General features: G+C 33.2%; 1 protein-coding gene across 1 annotated transcript; it reads left to right on the forward strand.

Moving 5' to 3' along the window:
- Positions 1–1237: 1237 nt before the first annotated feature.
- LOC111887968 (non-specific lipid-transfer protein 1) lies at positions 1238–1582 on the forward strand. Its single transcript, XM_023884099.2, has one exon. It carries the CDS (start codon positions 1238–1240, stop codon positions 1580–1582), a length of 345 nt encoding a protein of 114 aa, XP_023739867.1.
- The last annotated feature ends 22470 nt before the right edge of the window (positions 1583–24052 follow it).

Genomic DNA, 24052 nt, shown 5'->3' on the forward strand with positions numbered 1-24052 from the left:
ATCTGATAACTCTGGAAATTTGAGAAGTTACCACTAACCCTAAAACTGATCATATCAATTGAGTCATTACATAATATAAACAAATATACTAAGTATAAGGGAACTATTCTTGCTAGCAGACAACTTAGAATCATAGGATTAGTGACTTGACCATCCGATCTAATCAATCGGTGAATAACTTACCAATGTCATTTAAATGATATTAACTAATTGAATTAAGATGGATTAAAAACAAATATGATTACCTTTAGATTATATTATACATACAGTTAGCTATGGTTGTTATGATTAGTTATATGTTGTTTATTTATTTGCTATTTTATTTGAGCGGCATTTATAATCCCTTTATTATGTTTTATTTTAAGATTGATGAATAAGAAAATATTGATATGTTAGTATACTTATGTTCCACATCTATTCAACACCTTACTTACCTTAGTTATATTGTTATTTATTAGGTTTATTGCCGACTGTAAGTCATCAATATGGTTTGTTAGGAATTATAAATATAAAACTAGATTTTTATTTTCAATTAAGTCTATATATCTTTTATGTCATAAGTTTTTTGGCATCTTTATCATATGAAATTGTTTTCAAGTTATCTCAAATGTATAGACTATCTTATGAAATTGTTTTCAAGTTATCTCAAATTTATAGACTATCTTTTACCATTAGATTCTCTTAGGATAAGAAAAATGTTGAATCGTTGAAACTTAAAACTAATGACAATAAAATTATAGATTTTTTTATAGAACAAGGATAATTAAAAATAATGCCAACGGATGATTAGCAAATATACAAGACTATAAACTACAACAACACAACTAAAAAAATACAAAAGAATTAAAGTTAATTAGGTGAAATAAATTAATAGTTGATTGCTATTTGTACCTATTTATAATTACGATTCAAACTTCTAAAAACTGTTTTCGAAAAGAAAGTACATTAAGACATTACGTGATGTTTGCACCAGCGAGTTAGTATTAAGATACATTTATATCAAAACTTATTTGGTAATTGCTAAATTTTCATCATTCTCCATTTCTTCTTCTTCTTTTTTAAAAATAAATCAAACATAATTCGTGATATTTTAAAATATTTTCATTTACATATAAAAAAACTATTTTGTTTATTATAATAGTTCTACCTTTCAGCTCTATAAATAGAGTCCAACCCAATGATATTCCACATTCCACAACTCACTTAAACTCTTCAAAACACACGCTAACGAGAAGTAATGGCACTTGGTGGAAAGGCGACATTGGTGCTACTCCTTTGCGTCATGGTAGCAAATGCCGTCGAGGGTGAGGTGGTGACCTGCCAGATGGTGGTCAGTAGCATAAAACCGTGTGTTGGCTACCTCACTATAGGAGGTCCACCGCCACCCTCATGCTGTAATGGGGTAACCTATCTCAACAAGGCTGCAGCAACCACCCCCGATCGCCAGACCGCTTGCAAGTGTCTGAAACAAGCCGCCACCATGGTTCCAGGGCTCAACCTTGATGCCGCTGCTAGCCTGCCCGTGAAATGTGGCGTCTACATCCCCTACGAGATCAGCCCTGATACTGACTGTGCAACGTAAATTTTGAATCCTATTAAAATTTAACACATACCTATATATAAAATCTTACATATTAGATTACAAGGTCTAATTCCAAAGTGGTTACAGGGTTCAATGAAGAGGTAACGAGAAAGGCGCATGTACAAGCACCAGTAGAATATTGAATAAGGTTGGCGATGATCGCGTCGCGTACGTGTGTCCGTCTCCAGATAGCTAGCTATCATGTACTCTTGCAGGTTGTTCATCCTCTGGTAGTATATATGCATCTAGCTTGTATGTTTTTTTTTTTCGTTGGTTGTATTTGGTGCTTGCTCTTGTTTGTCACGTTCAATAAATCTCGTTATTTTTTTCTGTCGTAATATATCACTTGCAAATGTTGGTGACAGTTCTAGGTAAATGCAGAAAAAATCAAGTATCACTCATCTAGGAAATACCCTACCATACATGGTATATTTTGCTAAGGGAATCTATAATTAACCCACCAAACCTTTTTTAAATGCATTTTTAGATCTTGCTTTTAATACAATTCTATCAAAAAATTTCTATAATACATTAAATTCTATAAAGTTTAATTTAACATATATTTAAGAATTAAAAATGTATTCCCTTTATTCCAAGTTAAATGTCTACTTTTGATTTTTGAAGTCTTTTTTTTTAATTTTGACATTAAATATTTTTATTTGTGTTATATATTACTTGATAAAACTTATAACAATGATAAGACATTTAACATACAATCCTTTCATATATTTTGTGTTAAGTATTATCTATTAAAAACGAAAATATTTAAGGTCAAAGTTAAAGAATAAAGACTTTAAAAATCAAATATGAACAATTAATTTGAGACGAAAAATAAAAACTTTAAAAATCAAATATAGACAACTAATTTGGGACAGAGGTAGTGTCATTTTTCCAAGAGTTGCCATTGAACTTCAGATCGAAAAACATGCATTCCACATTTGTAAATTTTAGTTCTCTGAATCTCAATTGAGCATGTCATTCCATTTGGACTTTAATAAAATAAAACCATATATTATAAACGGTTAGGATTGGAAATAAGTTTAAGTGAAATAGTTAATAAATTATATAATAACTCATGGAACATTTTTCTTTTAAGAATTAATTAAAACTAATATTTAATCACCACATGTATTGTCACGGTTCTTTGCAAAGTGGAACATAAAAATATAAAATAAAATTCCAATTCAAATAATTACTTATGAAAGAGGCCGAATAAAAAGTTTGAAAGTATATTTTGTTTGGTACAATACCAAAAAAGACAAGTAATTAAGGAATTATAAGAATCTAAAGTAATATTAATAAAAACCAAAACTAAAAAAATAAATTATATAAATGACCAAAAAAATTATAGTTTCGATCCATGTGGTTTGGTCAGATTTGTAATTTCAGTCTAACCTTTCAAAATTTGATAAGATACATCCATATGGTTTAAAGAAATTACATTGTACATCCTTACTGTAACTAAAAAGACCATTCTACCATTACTTTTATATTTTTCTTTTTCTTTTATATATATATATATATATATATATATATATATATATATATATATTATTGTTAATTTTTTTATATATATTGTTCACTTACATTTTAATTTCTTTATTTATATTTTTATTATTTAGATTTTATTTGATATTTTTTTAATATATTGTTTAATGTTTTTTACATTTAGTTCGTTTATATTTCTTTGATGTTTTTTTAATAAGTTTTTTTTTTTTAGTTTTTTGACGTATTGTTTGAATATATTTTCATTTTTTTTGACGTTCTGTTTGTTTATATTTTTTAGAATATATTTTGTAAAAAAAAGGTTCACTAAATGTGCATATTATTAACATCAATTACATATAAAATTATTTTTTTAATAAGATTAATAGATAGACTAACTGAAATTCGAAAACGGATTTCAAACTATATAATGGTTAATTAGAAACCATAGAACTCGGAAAAAAACTTAATTTCTAAAAATAAAAAATAAACTCGAAAACATTGACACATGTGTTTGAGTTATAGAAAATTTGATTAGCATTTGACATTCGGAACAAAATATAATTTTTTTTTCTAAAGCTAAAAAATTTGAACTCGAAGTCATTGACACTCGTTTTGATTTCCGATTAGTCTATACAATAATTCTATTAAAATAAATAATTTTGTTTCTATATTTTTAATGTTTTTTTTATCTTTTGTTTTTTTTTATATTTTCGTAAAGCTTTTGATAAATATTTTTTGTGTAAAAAATATAAAAAAGTTTCTTAAATATGAGTATAATTAACACATAATAGGTATAAAATTATTTATTTTAATAGGGTTATTGTATAGACTAACCGAAATTCGAATTGAGTGTCAATAGCTTCGAGTTCAAATTTTTTGTTTTAAATTTTTTTTACATTTTGTTCTGAATATCAATTGCTAATTAGAGTTTCTACAACTCAAACACATACGTCAATGTTTTCGATTTAATTTTTTTATTTTTAGAAATTTTGTTCCTTTTTGAGTTATATGGTTTCCAATTAGCCATTATCTAATTTGAAACTCATTTTCGAATTTCAGTTAGCCTATCTATTAATCCTATTAAAAAAAACTAATTTTTTACTTAACATATGTTAATAATATTCACATTTAATGAACTTTTTTACATTTTTACAAAAAATATTTTGAAAAATATAAACTAACATAACGTCAAAAAAATTTTAAATGTATTCAAACAATACGTCAAAAAACTAAAAAAATAATCATTCAAAGAAAAACATCAAAGAAATATAAATGAAGTAAATGTAAAAAACATTAAAAAAATATATTAAAAAATGTCAAATAAAATCTAAATAATAAGGATGTGCAATGCAATTTATTTAAATCACAATGATGTATCTTGTCAAATTTTCGAATGTGTGACTGAAAGTGCGAATCTAACCAAACCACAGGAACCAAACTATAATTTAATCTAACTTTAAAATATGGGACTGGTTTATCCGCTTAACCTTTTAATCCATCCACGGAAAAAATAGGTGTGTGAACAAATATTCCCTCAATATAATTTGTAGGTATTTTCAATTAAAAGAAAAGAACCCCACGTCTAGAAAAAAACTCCAAACGACACAACTCTAAACAACACAACTCTGCTTCTTCGTCCAGATTTCCAATACATCTTCAAGAGCTTAAATTACATCTTAGAATTCGAAAGAACCACTACTTATTTCATTCTTATTTTGGTGACAATATCTATACGTACTTCCATTTCTAAAGGCCATAACATTATCGAGAGAAAATGTGTTGATTTTAATTTAATAGTGCCTTGGTTGCACATTTTAAACGACATAAAATAGTTGCCGAAATTGATATGGGAGACGAAGCTTTTACTTTAATTGTGGAGCCTAATATAAATCATTCATTGATCATGAGATCGTTACAGTGAGTTGTATGTTCACCAAAGATAGTCGTTTGTAGGTTCCTTCGGCGGAGTTTCAGTGAGTTGCAGGTACTACTGAGAGAGTTGTAACCGATTGCAGAGGTGTGTGTATATGTAAGAGAGAGAGAGAGAGAGATAGAGAGAGAGAGAGTGAGAGAGAGAGAGAAAGAAAGAGAGAGAGAGAGAGAGAGAAAGAGAGAGAGAGAGAGAGAGAGAGAGAGAGAGAGATGGTGACCGAGAAAGAGAGGGGAAGATAGTGGATGGTGGGGGTTTCTGATTTTTGAGGAAGAGGGGCGGAAGTTTAGTTGTGGTGGGAGGAGGTGGGCACCAGAAATGGTTAAAGGGAGGTGGAAGAGTCGTTCAAAAAAAAGAGGCGGAATAATTTGATTGATTTGTGTCTGTAACTTACTATAAATGAGATGAGGGTATTATTGTCCATATATTAATTTTCTATGGATGGATAGAAATAACGATGAGCATATGGACCGGGGAACTGGCCGGAATCGGTATCGGAACCGGAACCGGCACCGGAACCGGAACCCGATGGAACCGGTCGGGTCGGGACCGGGACGTTACTTTTGTGGATTTTTGGAACCGAAACTGGTAGAACCGGCAAAAACTATAACCGTATGATGCTATTTTTCGAGGACCGGTTCTAACATTTGAAGACACGACAATAACCTGTAGGAACCGGAAGCGGTAGAACCGGCGGTCCGGTTCGCTTCCTATTTTCCATCAAGTTCGTTTCCCGGGCCGGTTCCAGCCAGGTCGGTTCCTTTGCTCATCCCTAGATAGAAAAGCCTATGTGGAAAAATCAATTCCCTAAAATATAGTAAGGGACCAAAATTGCAACCTATAATATAATAATAGTTTAACATTAATATTATGAGAGATCAAATATGATTGAGGGAATATATATATATATATATATATATATATATATATATATATATATATATATATATATATATATATATGCATCATTTTTTAATATATAATAACTATTATTTGTAGGTTAGCAAACAAAAATAATGCTAACATACCGTTTAGACAGGTCATTCTTCAAGTTTTTTTAAAATATTCACTAAAATATGATTTTTTTTTCCAAACTCTGTCTTTTCATTTTTTTTCCACACACAGAAGTAGAGCTTTTTCAAATTTGTTTTCTTGCATTAACCTAGTGGTTTATTGATATTAATATTTAACTCACATCCTTTAAACTTGCTTCAACTTTTTCATACTATATAGTGCTCATGTACTTGTCGAATTATAATAATTGTATTATTGCTTGCTAGTACTAACTTTCCTTATAGTATTATCGATTTAAATTTACTTTTTAAAATACGACATACAATTACGACATACATTTTTGTCTGTCGTAAATAATTGATATTTTACGATATATGACATGAATTTATGACAGACTTTTATGCCTGTCATAAACGTTTTGTATGTGATAATTCGTCTATCAATAAAAGCCTTTTTTCTAGTAGTGAGAATCAATCATACATGCACACATAGATAGTAGAAACATTTGAACCTAACTCTCTCTCTGTCTCTCTCTCTGTCTCTCTCTCTCTCTCGCTCTCTCTCTCTCTCTCTCTCTCTCTCTCTCTCTATATATATATATATATATATATATATATATATATATATATATATATATATATATATATATGGTATGAATCCAATAAGAAATGGAAAATTTGTGAGAAGGTTAGAAGGAATACTAGTGACTTTAAATTGATGGGAATTATACAAGTTGTCAATTTAAATTAAAAAGACATTAAATTGAGAATTTAATATGTCTTTGGGTTACAAAAACAAAATAGGTGGTTATGGTTTTTTTTTTGTTTCTGGTTTATCTGTTTTTAACAAAAAAAAAAAAACTAGTAAATAAGGCATTTTAATGTAAAAAAAGGCTATAAGCAAATTTGGACGAAGGGACAATAAATAATTTATTATATTACGATAAATTAAATATCATTTTACTTTTTGTTTCTACAAATCCTCTTACCAAATTAAATAATGACATGTATAACATTTAAAGTTCATTTAATGATATTTTTGTATACCAATATGACATATGTCATCATTTAAATGAATATAATGATTGGTAGGAATAAAAAGTAGGAGAATATTTAATTAATTTGAAAATTAAATAACATACATCTATACGGACAGTAACTATTTCTTCATAATTATTAATTTGAATTATATTTACAAAATTATGCAAAAAATAAAGCATGATGCAAACTAGAGAAAGCAAATCAAGCTTCAATAAACCGTAAAGCTTTTACGAAAACGGATCATGATTCAAACCGTATAAAAATAAAATATTTTTTTAGTGAATCATATAAGAACTGAATCATTATCCGAACTACACAAAACTGAATCAGTTCAACTATACGAAAATGAATCAATCTTTCTATTCATTATTTATATAAAAAATACTTATTCATATAAGAACTAAATAATGATCCAAATGTACAAATGAACTGAATAAATGCTCCAGTCTAATTCATATAAAAATGAAATAATGTTTTTGTTAATGATTCATATAAGAACTAAATCATGATATAAAAATTGTACAAAATTGAATCAATTCAAATTGTGTCTTTTTGAAGTACTAAATTCTCAAATTAATGTGTCTTTTTTAATTTAATGTTTCTTTGTTTTTCTTTCTTATTTGTATTATTTGTAATTTAAATTGACATTAAATGCATTTAAATTAGTTTAATGGTCCACATTTCTTCTTATCTTGCTACAAAAATTTTCCTTCTTATTTGATCCTACATCACTCATTATACATAACAACTAGACGAATGTCTGCGCTTTGCGTAAGAATATCTTTATATAGGTTTTTTTAACGGAAAACACACATCCAAACAATTATTTAATCATTCTCCTAATTCTATAAATTGTGATTTAATATTTACAAATGAAATAACAATATTGTTAATAAATGTTTATAAACATATATTGATTTCTATATATAATGAATAAAAAATAGCATAAAAAATAAATATTTGATGATTTTATTAACCATTTTAAGGTTTGTAAATTGTATATAAATTATATACTAATTTATGTATTTAATGAATCACAAATATATGAAAAACATAAGTACTACAACTTTTAATAACATAAAAATACTATAATATCTACTATAACTTTGTAACAAAAACACCTTATTAAACACCGATAAATCATTCATATATATATATATATATATATATATATATATATATATATATATATATATATATATATATATATATATATATATATATATACAGAGAGAGAGAGAGAGAAAGAGACACACACATACACACACATACATACACACTATTAAAATAATCATATCGCTATTATTAACTTTGAAATAATTATATCTATACGAAGTTGACATAAAAACTCATTATAACATGTTTGATGCCATTAAGGTTTACAACAAAAAAGTATTAATAACATTAAACTATTTATGAAAGAATATTTATTGTTCCAAGAAAAATCTGCATAGTAATAACCATGATGCGGCAAAACAATCTTTTTTTTCTTCATATTTTAATTGAAAATATCTTAAAACATGTGATTGTTTGTGAGAAAACTTATTTATATATTACTAGTACGGATACAATGTATATAAATGAGAGGAAATAGAAAGTCACTACCAATTAATAACCATAAGTTACAAAATCTTTTAAGTTGTACTGATTAATAACTTTATATTTGAAATCATAAGTATACACAAATTAGAAAACTCTTTTGTTGTTGTGAAAATTTCAAATAAATTTGATTTAAGTAAATTTCCTGTGTTACACATAATAGAATTATATATATATATATATATATATATATATATATATATATATATATATATATATATGTATGTATGTATGTGTATATATATATATATATATATATATAATCATATCGCTATTATTAATTTTGAAATAATTATATTTATACGAAGTTAATATAAAAACTCATTATGGCATGCCTGCTGCCTTTTAAGGCATACAATAAAAAATTATTAATAATAGATAACTAATTATGAAAGAAACTTTGTTAAACTTGTAAACGTCTAATTTTAGGCCACTTCATATAAGATTTGTACAACTTGCTATAAGGATGGACTTGAAATTATGCTTTTATGATACAAATTATGGAGCATATCAATATACTTAACATGTATTGTTTTAATCAATTACAGTATGTGGTTCAAACAACCTTTTATACATGTACAAATGTAAATATAAAAGGAAACAAAAATCTAATAAAAAACAAATCATATTGAAATATTCATAACAAAAACGAAGAGATAAAAAAATAGGCTAATAATGATGTTCTTACATGTAACTTCGAAAATTGCAAACCACAACTCGAATTGCACATCAGTACTGGAAAAAAAATATAACATGATCATACTATGCGTAAAAAATGATACATTCATCCACAACCTTGACTTGTAGAGCTATTTTAAGGACTCCATCACTGCTAATACGTTCTAAAAGAATTGTGCCAATTGAAATTTTTTCTTTTCATTTTCTTATGACATCCTTCTTATATGTAAGAGTTTATCTAGCATGTTTGGTGTTTAATGTTAAATCAATTACATAGAAGACATTTGAAAAGTCATCTGAGAATATGAAAAGACAAAGGAGTTTCAAATCAATGTGGTGCTTATAAATATAGTCATTTGAAAATATGAAAAGACAAAGGAGTTTCAAATCAATGTGGTTCTTAGAAAAAGGCTTCTATTATAAGATACTAGGCGAATGTCCATGCGTTGCACAGAAACACCTATGTAGTTGAACTCTTTACATATATATATATATATATATATATATATATATATATATATATATATATATATATATATATATATATATAACAATAACGTTGTTATTAAATTTGATATAATATTTCGTATACTAAATTGATATAATATATTAATTATTTTGAACTATATAATAATATATACATCTATTATAACTGCATAATCTCAACCGTTTGGATGACTTCTACCCGCGAGTTACTCATGAATGAAATTAAATATAATATATGGTTTAATGGTATTTATATTTGTTGTTATTGGTAATTAATTTTTTAAAATATATTTGCTTAACGTTTTAATTTCTATCATTATAAATATTTAAAATATCAAACCTTGTTTTCGATTTTAAAGGTAATAATATAATCATTTATATAAAGTTATTTTTAATTATTGTTATTGTAAGTTATTTTAAGCCACTTATTTCAAAACTTTTAACGAATATACAAATATCTTTTGGAAATATTTTAGTTAAATTGGATTATAATTCAATTTTTGCATTTAGCACTACAATTTATCACTTTTAACTATTCACAAAATATTCATTGGGTTTTTTTAAATAGAATTGAAATTTATATTTAAGTTGACACTGTAATGTTATATTTAAATTAACAATTTAAATATTTTGTCCAAACTGTTCAAAAGTTGTAGATTTAAATTGATAATGGTTTACATACAACAACATATTAAATCTAATAAATTAAGTATAATCTGTTAAAAGTTAAAGACGTAACTTTATAAGTAGAAGTCAAGATGTTATTTTAATATTGAAATTTAGTTTATTTATGATTACACTTTATGTTTGATATCTATTTAACCTTATTAACAAACTTATAATCATTATTAGAAAGTCACTACAATTTATCACTTTAACTATTTACAAAATATTATTTAGGTTGTTTAAGATAAACTAAAATTTATATTTAAGTTGATCCTATAATGTTATATTTAAATTTATAATTTCAATATTTTATACAAATTGTTCAAAAGTTATAGCATTAAAATGATAATGGTTTACACCCAAAAATATATTAAAACTAATTAATTAAATATAATATGTTAAAAGTTAAAAAAACATAACTTTATAAGTAGAAGTAAATATTTTTTTTATTGAAATGTAGTTTATATATGATTACACTTTAGGTTTGATACTTATTTAATCTTATTAACCAACTTATAATCATTATTAGAAAGAAATTGAAAAGTCATGGGAGTTTCAAATAAATATGGTGGATGGAAAATGCATGAGAGTTTCAAATTAATGTAGTGAAAGGAAAAATGCTTACTTTATAAGTATACTGAGCGAATCCCTGCGCGTTGTGCGAGAATAAAACTATATAGTTAAAATAATAACTTTTACCAAATTATTATTTAATATTTTTACTTTGAAACAAAATGTTAGTAGCAAAGCAAACATATAGTTAACATATTAGTTTTATTAAACATTATAGTTTTATTTTTAAGTCATTGTGATATATACAATTATTTGATAATTTTATAAACCATTTAAAATTGTGTAAATTATATATCAAATGAATGATAATAGAACGGGTAACAAAAGGTATGAAGAAAAATATGAACTGCAACTTTTAGTAACATAAAAATAGAAAAACGTCTATTATAACATTTGTATTAAAAAAGATATATATACAACGAATAATAAAAAAATATGAAAAATAAACACTATAACTTTTAATAACATAAAAACACTAAAACATCTATTATAACATTTATATTAACTATTCATATTTAAATTACAAATCTCTTCAAATACATTAATGTTTTTAAAGAGCAAAACTTTACAACCTTATAAAAGAAAAGAAAATAAAAAGTTATTAGTGATTACTACTTAATAATCATAAGTTAAAAACTCTTGAGTTGTAACTAATAAATATACATACATTAGAAAACGTTTGAGTTGTAGTGTGAGTTTCAAATGAATGCGGTACTTGAAAATGTGTATTTACTTATTTATTTATTTATTTATTTATTATTATTATTATTATTATTATTATTATTATTATTATTATTATTATTATTATTATTATTATTATTATTATATTCGTCTAAATAGTTAGTTTTGATGCATCATTTAATCCCTTTAATTATTAAACATAAAGATATTTAATTATAAATTTATAACATACATAGGTGCATATACATGTTAAACAAATCACATTATACACACACACACACACACACACACATATATATATATATATATATATATATATATATATATATATATATATATATATATATATATATTCATAAACGTCATATGTAATTCTTGTCATAGTAATATGGATAATTTACTTTCATATGAAGAACATATCATGATAAGTCTATCATAATTACATATGAAATGTGTAACGCTCAAAATTTTCAACCAAATTAAAACATTTTAATTCATTCAAAAACCGTTACGATCATACATCTTGTTTTCAAGATAGTTTAAACATCAGAGTATTTTCCCCATAATCATATTACATAAAGCATAAACATGAGGAGCGGTACGATCACACCTTCGCCTTGCCATGATCTCCTGAAGCACCTGAAACAATAAACCATAACTATAAGCCCGAAAGCTTAGTGAGTTCCCCCAAAGTACACCTACACACATAATCGTACGTATACAGCAAAGAACAACATACTTCGGGTCCAATCAACCTTCTGGTTGGAATACCCCGACCCACAACTATCGGGTTGGAATGCCTACATAACACAAGCCCAATCATCCTATCGGGATGGAATACTCTCGGCCCACAACCATCGGGTTGGAATGCCCAAACACCTATTCGTACAACACTAGCTACTATGGGTCCAATCATCCCTTAGGATGGAATACCCCAGGCCCCTCAACCATCGGGTTGGAATGCCAACATACTATGAGTCCAATCATCCTACCGGGATAGAATACTCCTAGCCCACAACCATCGGGTAGGAATGACCCACTTACTATACATATAGTAACTACTACTACTACTATTACTATAGGTCCAATCATCCCTCGGGATGGAATACCTCAGGCCCCTCAACCATCGAGTTGGAATGCCAACATACTACGAGTCCAATCATCCTACCTATATGGAATACTCCTGGCCCACAACCATCGGGTTGGAATGTCATTATACACTAACAGACATGCACACATAACATGCAACCACATAACGCTCTACAGAACCAACACACTAGGGCCCTATCATCCCACCGGGATGGAATACCCTCTGCTACTGCTCAACATACATAACCCGCAGGTAACCTCCTACTAGCATGCATAAGGCAAGACCAACTACCGGTCTCTAAATAATCACTACCCAACTACCACGGTGCTGATCCAACAAAACTAGCCGTCATACAACTATCCATTTCTTTAGGATACTGAGCTAACAAAGCATATCCTCATAACACTATCCTGTCTACCAGGATACTAGCAAACATATCATCACATAACATAACAGGCTCTAACAACAATTTAAAGGGCCGGCCTTGGTGCCTTAGACCCTTGAGTACAGTGAGGAAAACCTACCTTCCAACTGTCAGAATCCTGCGTCTCTCTGACTGCTAACTCGCCGGGAATCCCAACTATCATATGAAAACCATCACATAAGAAGCCATCACAACATTCTAAACCAAGGTCCCACAACACTCGTTAACTCCATCATCGTCTTATTGGGCCTAGACCCAAAGTCAATCCTCATGCAAAGCCCAATATTGGCCCAATTTACTAAATTGGGCCCACCTCACCAAATGGGCCTAGATCCAAGGTCCATAATAATTATTGGGTCTCAATTACTCCATACAAAATGCTCAGTCATGGCCCAAGCCCCACTAGCTCAATAATAGCCCAATCACTTAAGGCCCAAAATCAAAACCCAACAGAGGGGAGTATGCGGGGCGTACCCCTCTTGGTACGTTGTGCGTACCTTGATGCTCGCGGATTGGAGTTGGGATACAGACCCACTATGCTGGGCGTACATCCATTTACGCGGGGCGTAATCTCGCTGAACTAAAATCCCACATAAGTTCTTAATGGCTTAAGCTCTTAAGCCTAAACTTCATATCCATAGACCAAATATGTCTAGGATTCATAAAGTCTCAAACTTTATTACTTGGGACGTCCATAAAGCTCTTAACCTAAGGTCTTAATCTATTAAGACCTAATTATATCACACATGAGACAACCAAAGCCATTGGGACCTCATTTTTCTCACTCAAGACCTTTGCCAAGGTTTGAAAGGTCAGCTAATCTCAACCAACTCACATCATGCATCACTTTTGGGTTTTTGGGACAAGAATGAGGTCAAAACTTCATAACACTTAGATTTACACAATATGATTGTCAAGCAAGAGACTTTATACCTCAAAAGGGCTCCAGAAGATGATGCCTTTCCAGATCAACGAGCTCCAACCACCCCACTCCTTCTTTGACAACTTCTTCTTTCTTCTTCTAGGCTCTCTTTTGCCAAACCAAGCTCTCCAAGGTCAAATATCCACAACAATGAAAGAAGAACGGCTAATTAGGGTTTATGAGGGTAAGAAAGCAGATATGAAGGCTGAGGTTGGAACCATAATGCTCCTTATATAGTGGTTGGCCCTAAAATTAGGGTTTCTGGACACTAGACGTACGTTGGGCGTAATTCTAGTACGTTGGGCGTATGTCGAGGGACCCCGTATTTCATTAACTCCATTACGCTGGGCGTACCCACGTGTGTCCCTTGCATGCATGGGCTTACTTTGTCAACTTTTTCCATCAAGTGCCATAAGTGACAATATCTTCAAAGTGATATAGCTCCTTTATTCTAAGTCTGTTTCCGACGAACTTTATATCCACGAAAAGGTGGCGAGAAGCCCTACGCTTCTAGCAACACACCCCGACCCGAAACCTTATCGAATAAAACCCATTGCCCATAAAAGACCGAAACGCCCTTACTCTTGATCTCGGGGAACCATAAATAACTACTCTTAGAACGGGGCGTTACAATTCTCCCCCACTTAAATATGATTTCGCCCTCGAAATCGCCAACTTCCAACTCTGGCTATCCATAATCCTGAAAAGCACATTCACGCCCCTAAAGCGTGACGACCACCAAGGGAGACTAGCCCCATTGAAACTCCTCCTTGAATGGATACCTACTTCTTCTCATGCAGACTCGATACTTACCTTTCCGGAAAGCCCTAAACCCGGAATGTTAAATTGGATCCGTCTCCCGGACAGGCCGTCCAAACTAACCATCCCCTGACCTCTTCCCATTACTATAAAAAGGAACTACTCAACCGTGGGAACCCGAATTCCCAACCTGAAAACAGGACCACGAGTCCTACTCTGCTGTCGACCACACTTGGTCTCTCTCTTAACTCATATCCGACCGAACAAACATCAATACTCTTACCAAACCAACACTCACGCCTAGCCCAATCAGCCTCAGGCTGGAATACCAGGTATGCCTACGATGGGTCCGCTCATCTCCAGGATGGAATACCCTCTCATTCCTACACATGTTTGGTCCAATCAACCCCCGGGTTGGAATACCAAACACACTAGGTCTAATCAATCATAGGGTTCGGTCATCCTCATGATGGAATACCCCAGATTGGAATACCTCCAAATACATAACTCAACCTATAACCATACATGGAACCAAGGAGCCTGTCCTAGCGTCACCCTCGAACCCTTCAGTTCGCCACATCTGAGTGTAACCCCACCCATACCTCCTTATCACGATCTCCAGGTCCTTGACCTCCGACTGCAATATCTTACACAATTATCATCACCGGTCCAGACTGCTCCCGAGTCTACTAACCTACTATCCCACTTTTCTCTGTCCAAACCTCCAATCTGGAGCCACTATCCCTCTCCTCTTCCAAGGAGACTGAAATCATACCTAAGCATCAGCCAACATTGCTATCGTGGCAGATCCTCGCTATACATTACCCCTCAACGGTGCTCACCGCTATCCCATATCATGCATGCATACTCAAAGGCTGGTCGTATACCCAGTGACCCACACATAACCTGTCGCATTTCCTCGACACATGCAAACCCTTACAATAACTGAACCGCCTCATCGCATCATCCCGATAACCGACGTTCAAGCCGCTCCAGGCAACCTTCAACAACCAGTGGCTTATCCGAGAATTTCCAATTCTCCCCAACTTAGGGCACTAACCACCATCCGTTGTGGTGAAGCTAACATGCATGCTCAAACGAACCCGCTAATACACCAAACTTCGAGGAAACTGAGTTCCCGCTGAGAGTTCTCAAATTCTTGAATCATAACCTTCCTTTCTCACGAATTCCACATGGATGATAACCCTCTAAGAACCCTCAATGCCCACTCACCTCTAATACATAAAACACTAAACATATCATGCAAGAAACGAAAACTCATAATCACAGCATAAACAAGATAAAGCAGAAAAACATACCGACCGACACCTCTGGCTCAGATCTGATCTCCTCGGTCACAAGTTGATAAGCACGCCCTGGAGCCTTCAGAGGCTCTGCTCGACCCTGACCTCCGTCGGTAAGTCTCAAAGTGGCTGGCGCTGGGGCCTGCACTGACCTGGCAGCCAGAAGATGACACTGGGCCTTTATATGGCCCCCCTGATGACAACGATAACAGAGTCGGACCCCTGCCGCTGGAGTCGACTGCCTGCAATCCCTGGCTATGTGGCCCTCGTTGCCACACTTGTGACACCCCAAAGAAGTACGACAACTACCCTCGTGCACCTTGCTGCACTTCCCGCAAGTGCGACTCCTCTGACCTCCCTGCCGATAATCAGCGGGTCTCATCCGCTTCGGTGCAGGCTGCGACTGCACCTGGGCCTGCCTCTGTTCTCTCAACTGGAGCTCAATCTCTAACTCGTGCCGTCTAGCGGCTTCCTGCAACACCAACAAGGTACTACACATCTGCATGGATACAAACTTCCTGATGTCCTTCTTGAGCATACTCAGATATCGAGACATCTGAGCCTGATCCGAAGCAAACTCCGGGCAAAACATCGCCCTCTCAGTGAACATCCTGGTGATCTCCGTCACCGAATCTGAACCTTGCTTCAGTTCCAGGAAATCCTGAGCCAACCTCTCTCTCTCTCAACCTGCAGAACATAACGAGTACTGAACATTTCCCGGAACTGATCCCACGAAACTGCAGCCCGCTGCACATCAGAATAAGATCTCGTGGTCAACCTCCACCAATCCTTCGCCTCGAGCCTTAGAAGTTTCAAAGCACACCTCACCCTCTGATCTGCAGGGCATGAACACATGAAGAAGCAACCCTCCACGTATGACAACCACCTTATAGCAACGATCAGATCCTGAACTCCATCAAAAGTAGGGGCTTCGTATTGTCGAAATCCCGATACTGAAAACTCCGACTGGCTCCTCCCCCTGCCGTTGCCACAGCCGTTGCGGCTGCCACGGCCGCTGTCTCTGCAAGAGCTGCATAGCGCTCATTAAAATACTCAACCATGGCGGTCTTGATCGACCCAAACAGTTCCGGCAACTCATCTCGGAACATAGCAGCAACCTCCTCATGTAGGATATCACGAATCCTAGTGTCCAACTCATCCGTACTCATCTGGCCAATGACTTCGGGTGATACGGGTCCATCCCGGCCACCCTCTCCTGATCCCGATCCCGAACCGGATCTTGCCTCCAAACGTCTCGCATCCGCCATACTAGAATGAACCATAAAAATCTCAGATCCCTCGCATAACCACCGAGAACTAACCTCAAATCAACAACCTAGGGGTTGTGACTTCCTTGACACGCATATGGGTCCTGTGCTTTCAGTAGTACGGGCCCATATTACCTTCCACACCTACCCATATTTATCTCAAGTATCACCACAATGCCCTAAGCACAAACATACACAGCAAGCACTCAATCCTCACCCCTAGAGGAACACTGAATAACTCATAACAAGGAAACCCTAGGCTAGCAGGCATCATAAATCAGGCAATTCTATCATGCAATTCCTGAAGATCCCTAGCCTAGTACTATCATGTTGTTCTAACATATCTCAAAACAAATAACATGTATGGTATTTTTGGGTAACTTATTGGCTTCGGCTGATCGTACCCTCTGCGTCCTCCTTTACTTATTTTGAAAACCTCTCCTTGATTTGAGACTGGATTCACACGAATGTTCCTCCAATTCACTCAAAACAAGGCTCTGATACCAACTTGTAACGCTCAAAAATTTCAACCAAATTAAAACATTTTAATTCATTCAAAAACCGTTATGATCATACATCTTGTTTTCAAGATAGTTTAAACATCCGAGTATTTTCCCCAGAATCATATTACATAAAGCAAAAACATGAGGAGCGGTACGATCACGCCTTCTCCTTGCCACGATCTCCTAAAGCACCTGAAACAATAAACCACAATTGTAAGTCCGAAAGCTTAGTGAGTTCCCCCAAAGTACTCCTACACACATAATCATACGTATGCAGCAAAGAACAACATACTTCGGGTCCAATCAACCTTCCGGTTGGAATACCCCCGACCCTCAACCATCGGGTTGGAATTCCTACATAACACGAGCCCAATCATCATAACGAGATGGAATACTCTTGGCCCACAACCATCGGGTTGGAATGCCCAAACACCTATTCATACAACACTAGCTACTATGGGTCCAATCATCCCTTAGGATGGAATACCCTAGGCCCCTCAACCATCGGGTTGGAATGCCAACATACTATGAGTCCAATCATCCTATTGGGATGGAATACTCCTGGCCCACAACCATCGGGTTGGAATGCCCCACTTCCTATACATACAGTAACTACTACTACTACTATTACGATGGGTCCAATCATCCCTCGGGATGGAATACCCCAGGCCCCTCAACCATCGGGTTGGAATGCCAACATACTACGATTCCAATCATCATACGTGGATGGAATACTATTGGCCCACAACCATCGGGTTGGAATGCCATTCTACACTAACAGACATGCACACATAACAGGCAACCACATAACGCTCTACAGAACTAACACACTAGGGCCCTATCATCCCACCGGGATGGAATACCCTCTTCTACTGCTCAACATACATAACCCGCAGGTAACCTCCTACTAGCGTGCATAAGGCAAGACCAACTACCGGTCTCTAAATAATCACTACCCAACTACCACGGTGCTGATCCAACAAAACTAGCCGTCATACAACTATCCATTTCTTTAGGATACTGAGTTAACAAAGCATATCCTCATAACACTATCCTGTCTACCAGGATACTAGCAAACATATCATCACATAACATAACAGGCTCTAACAACAATTTAAAGGGCCGGCCTTGGTGCCTTAGACCCTTGAGTACAGTGAGGAAAACTCATCTTGCAACTGTCGGAATCCTACGACTCTCTGACTGCTGACTCGCCGGGAATCCCAACTATCATATGAAAACCATCACAACTTTCTAGACCAAGGGCCCACAACACTCATTAAGTCCATCATCCTTTTATTGGGCCAAGACCCAGAGTGAATCCTCATACAAAGCCCAATATTGGCCCAATTTACTAAATTGGTCCCACCTCACCAAATGGGCCTAGATCCAAGGTCCATAATAATTATTCGGTCTAAATTACTCCATCCAAAATGCTCAGTCACGGCCCAAGCCCCACTAGCCCAATAACAGCCCAATCACTTAAGGCCCAAAATCAAAACCCAATAGAGGGAGTACGTGGGGCGTACCCCTCTTGGTACGCTGGGCGTACATCGATGCTCGCGGATTGGAGTCGGGACATAGACCCACTACGCTGGGCTTACATCCATTTACACGGGGAGTAATCTCGCTGAACTAAAATCCCACATAAGTTCTTAATGCCTTGAGCTCTTAAGCCCAAACTTTAGATCCATAGACCAAATATGCCTAGGATTCATAAAGTCTCAAACTTTATTACTTGGGACGTCCATAAAGCTCTTAACCTAAGGTCTTAATCCATTAAGACCTACTTATATCACACATGAGACAACCAAAGCCATTGGGACCTCATTTTTCTCACTCAAGACCTCTCCCAAGGTCTGAAAGGACAGCTAATCTCAACCAACTCACATCATGCATCAGTTTGGGGTTTTTGGGACAAGAATGAGGTCAAAACTTCATAACACTTAGATCTACACAATATGATTGTCAAGCAAGATACTTTATACCTCAAAAGGGCTCCAGAAGATGATGCCTTTCCAAAATAGAAAAACTAAAATAAAATAAATAAGAGCATTGGGTGGTTGAATATATAAATAAAGATGTTACATAAACATACATTTAAATCAAAAGAAAAAACTAACATTCATCAACTTTGCTCAAACAAAAAAACCTATATCCGTTTTCTGAATCTACTTTCTTCATTTAACACTATTCAACCATAGAAACTTGATGACAATTCTTCACTAACCTACAATCCAAATATTTTTCTTGAAAAAGAAGAATCAGAAAGATATTTCAAGCAAAACATTGATGTTCGAAGAGAAACATTCAAGATTGAGTAATACACACAAATCACATATAAATATTAAATGAGAAACTGAATATAAAGAAAGAATAGAAAAGTTTCATCTATTTTGGTTGAAAGAAAAAAAATCATATTACAATTACAATCAATGCGACATAACCCATTTCTTCAAATCATTATATTTGGATCGTGAATGCTTCAACTATATGAAAACTTTTGAATCACAATATCTTCAACCAAATGACAATTTTTCATAAGAAAAATGTACTAATATAACTACATATATAATAAGAGAATGCAATAGAATTATTGGAAATTTATAAATACTATAAATGGTTTTAATTAAGGAATATAAAAAGCTATGTAGGTTTCAAATAAATATGGTTTGAGAAAACAAAATATCTCTAAACATATGATTTTGAATGGTATGGTTTGAGAAAGCAAAATATATCTAAACATATGATTTTGAATGGTCTTATTTATATTACTGGAAAAAAAAAATATAACACGATTAAATTATAAGTAAAAATGATACATTCATCCACAACCTTGACTTGTAGAGCTCTTTTAGGGACTCCATCACTGCAAATACGATTTAAAAGAATTGTGCATATTGAAAATTTTTCTTTTCATTTTCTTATGACATCCTTCTTATATGTAAGATTTTATATAACACAAAAGACACAAAATATTGACCTTTTTATAGTAATTTTTTCACTAAATGTTAATTAAATATAATATAAGTTATAAAATTTTGAGTGTTAAATCATAATTAAGAAAACTTTTGAGTTGCATTAGTTAAAAAATGGGGTTTCAAATGAATGTGGTTTGAGAAAGTTAAAAAAAGGGGTTTCAAATTCATGAGATTCAAGAAAAAATGCTAGTTTTATAAGTATATATGATGATATAGATAATTTCTCTTGCTTTATTATAACCAATTCATTATTGATTTTATTATTCAATAATTAAATTTTTATTATTAACTTTATTAGTATTACTTATTTTAAACTTGTTTTTTAATAAGATAAAAACACAACAATAATATTGTTTTTTATAATATAGTAATATATAATATTAAAAATAAAATAAATTCCAAACAATTTTTTTTCAATTTTTTATCCTTGTTTTTAGACGTAAACCCACAAACTTAATGCATTTTATTTTTTTCCATTTCCATAAACCTAAGATCATTGATTGTAAAAAAAACATATAAATAATATTATAAGAAAAATAAATTATGAATATATATATACACACACACAGGGAGAAAAAGAAAGAATTAAGTTCAATTGAGAAAAAAATAAAGGTTGAGAATGAGAGAATCATTATTAGCCAATCATTTATTTTGACCGCAAAACCCTCTTTTGTGGTGGCTCAATGGGATGAGGTAATATTCATATATGAATATATAATGTAAATATATTTATACATGAATCCACCACCTCCCCTCCACCTCCACCACCACCACCACCACCACCACGTCCACTTCTAACCATCACCACCAACGATCGTCTTCGTGTCACCACCAACGCAACCGTCATCGTTACATACACCACTAGCACCCACCAACACCACCATTGCCGCTGCCACCACAAGCACCACCACCCCTACCACCACAACCACCGCCACCGTTACCGCTAACCCTGCCACTGCTACTACTTCCACCACCAACCGCCATATTCATATATGAATAATCAATTGTGAACAAACACATACTTATTCAGATATGAACATATATATATATATATATATATATATATATATATATATATATATATATATATATACTTATTCATATATGAATATACCTATTCATAAATGATGTAACACCCGTTTCCCAAAAAAGGGATCAATTGATGATTTAAGGGAGTTAAAAGCATGGTTTTGAGGAAAACCATATGCCACAACGTTGCGCACAGAGTGAAATTGTGTGGCATTGTAATTGAAGAACGTGTGCCTCTGATGGACACCACGACACGACATGAAGGGTTCCACGAAGTGGTGAACACTCAACCCAAGCCTATGATTTTTAGGGTTTTTTTTCAATATCTAAAGCCAGTAACTTATGATTTAGGGCATCCTTATCAGCCTCCAACCTCCTTTAACGAAACCCTAGCCCTATATCATGTTTATGAGCTTATTTTATTGACTGAAGCCTTTTTCTTTGTTTTTGGTGACACTTGAAGAAGAAGGAAGTTCATTGTGGTACAAGGAACAAGAGCTAGCTTGGATCTATCTTTCCCTTCAGATTTCCAAGTTGTTGGAGGTATAAAGTTCACATCTTGACCTTTGATCTTTTTATGTCATGCTTGAGCTCATTTTAGATGATTTTGGTCCCTTCTATGAATGCTCTTCAAGTATGAGGAACTCCAGAGCTTGTCGTGACTCTCATTATCATACTTAAATTCAAGCAACCAATCTTCTTATCCCTGGCATTTGTTATTATAGTTTCATTTTATTTTATTCGGTTTACCACTTTTTGGTGCATCTACAACTTTTTTAGTACTCAAGTTAGAACTTTGGTTTTACGGGTGAAAATGAACATGTAAGATAGGTCAGGGGTTAAAATGACAAATTTCGATATCTGGGTGTGCATGTCACCTAGTTCGGTGCGTTGCACGCACTAGGGTCGGGGGTATAAATCGTGTGTATTGGGGCATTTTTAGGGCTTTGATGATTTTCAATGTATAAAAAAAGTGATTATTTAGATCTTCATAAAATTGATTGCTTATCACTCCTACATGTTTGAATTTCACTAAAATTATCTAGTTTGTCCATAAATTCGAACTTTTTCGATTTGGGGCGAAAAGTTAAGGTTTTTGCACAAATCCAACTTTTTGTTAGGTTTATGGTTAAATTGACGATATATTATGCTTGTATATGGATTGATTAACAAACCCTAATGCTTTTTAGGTCAAACACTAAATAAACTTGAGCCCTAGGCTCAATATGTTGCCATTCGTTCTTGGCACAGGCAAAACATCTTTAAGTTACATGTCGTGCATCTCGAGGTTGCGCGCAAGTGGGTTTTTGCCAAAAAAAATTCAATACAATTTTTATCTAATGGTTTATTTGTTATTTCTTCATGTTTCATGTTGTCTGGAGCCAAGGCACAAGTCTGTTCCCTCATAATTCACCTACGCATCCATTTCTATTATTTTCGGATACCCTTCCTGATTAGGTTTCCTATATCTGGAGAGGTTCTAAGCTGCTCACTAAGCACATTAGTGTTCCACGGGCTCTCAATTGGCAGATTGTGGACGATTTAGGCTTTACTGTTCTTTTAGAGCCTTTACTCACCTAGTTTTTTCGTGATGATGTGGGTGATGTGACTTTCATCAGTCATACCTGGTGTCACGTGGTTAGGTTTCGCAAGGTTATATTTAAGGAGCTTTCCCTCTAGTTCCTTTCCACGGTCTAATTTAATAGGGAATTGAGGATTTGGTCTGACAACTCAGTCTTTTCCTTCAGACTGGGTGGGGTGGATCGAACTTCAAGCCTCGTGGATATGGGGCATCGGTTGGGGATTTATTCTACCGAGGATATCGATCATCCATTCCTTTGAGTCTTATTTGAATAGTTGTATTCTATCGAAGCCCATGGAGTACAAATTTATGTAGGTTTGGGCTTTGGCTAATGGGGATTATTTTTCTAGGATAGCTAAGGAGAGTCGCTTCAAATCTCCTATCCATAGATTGATTCACCATGTGATCACCTCCACTATCTATCATTGTGAGGAGTGTAATAAGGTTTCTATCAAC

Source organism: Lactuca sativa, chromosome 5, assembly GCF_002870075.4.
Source record: "Lactuca sativa cultivar Salinas chromosome 5, Lsat_Salinas_v11, whole genome shotgun sequence".
In the NCBI taxonomy this organism is placed as follows: domain Eukaryota; kingdom Viridiplantae; phylum Streptophyta; class Magnoliopsida; order Asterales; family Asteraceae; genus Lactuca; species Lactuca sativa.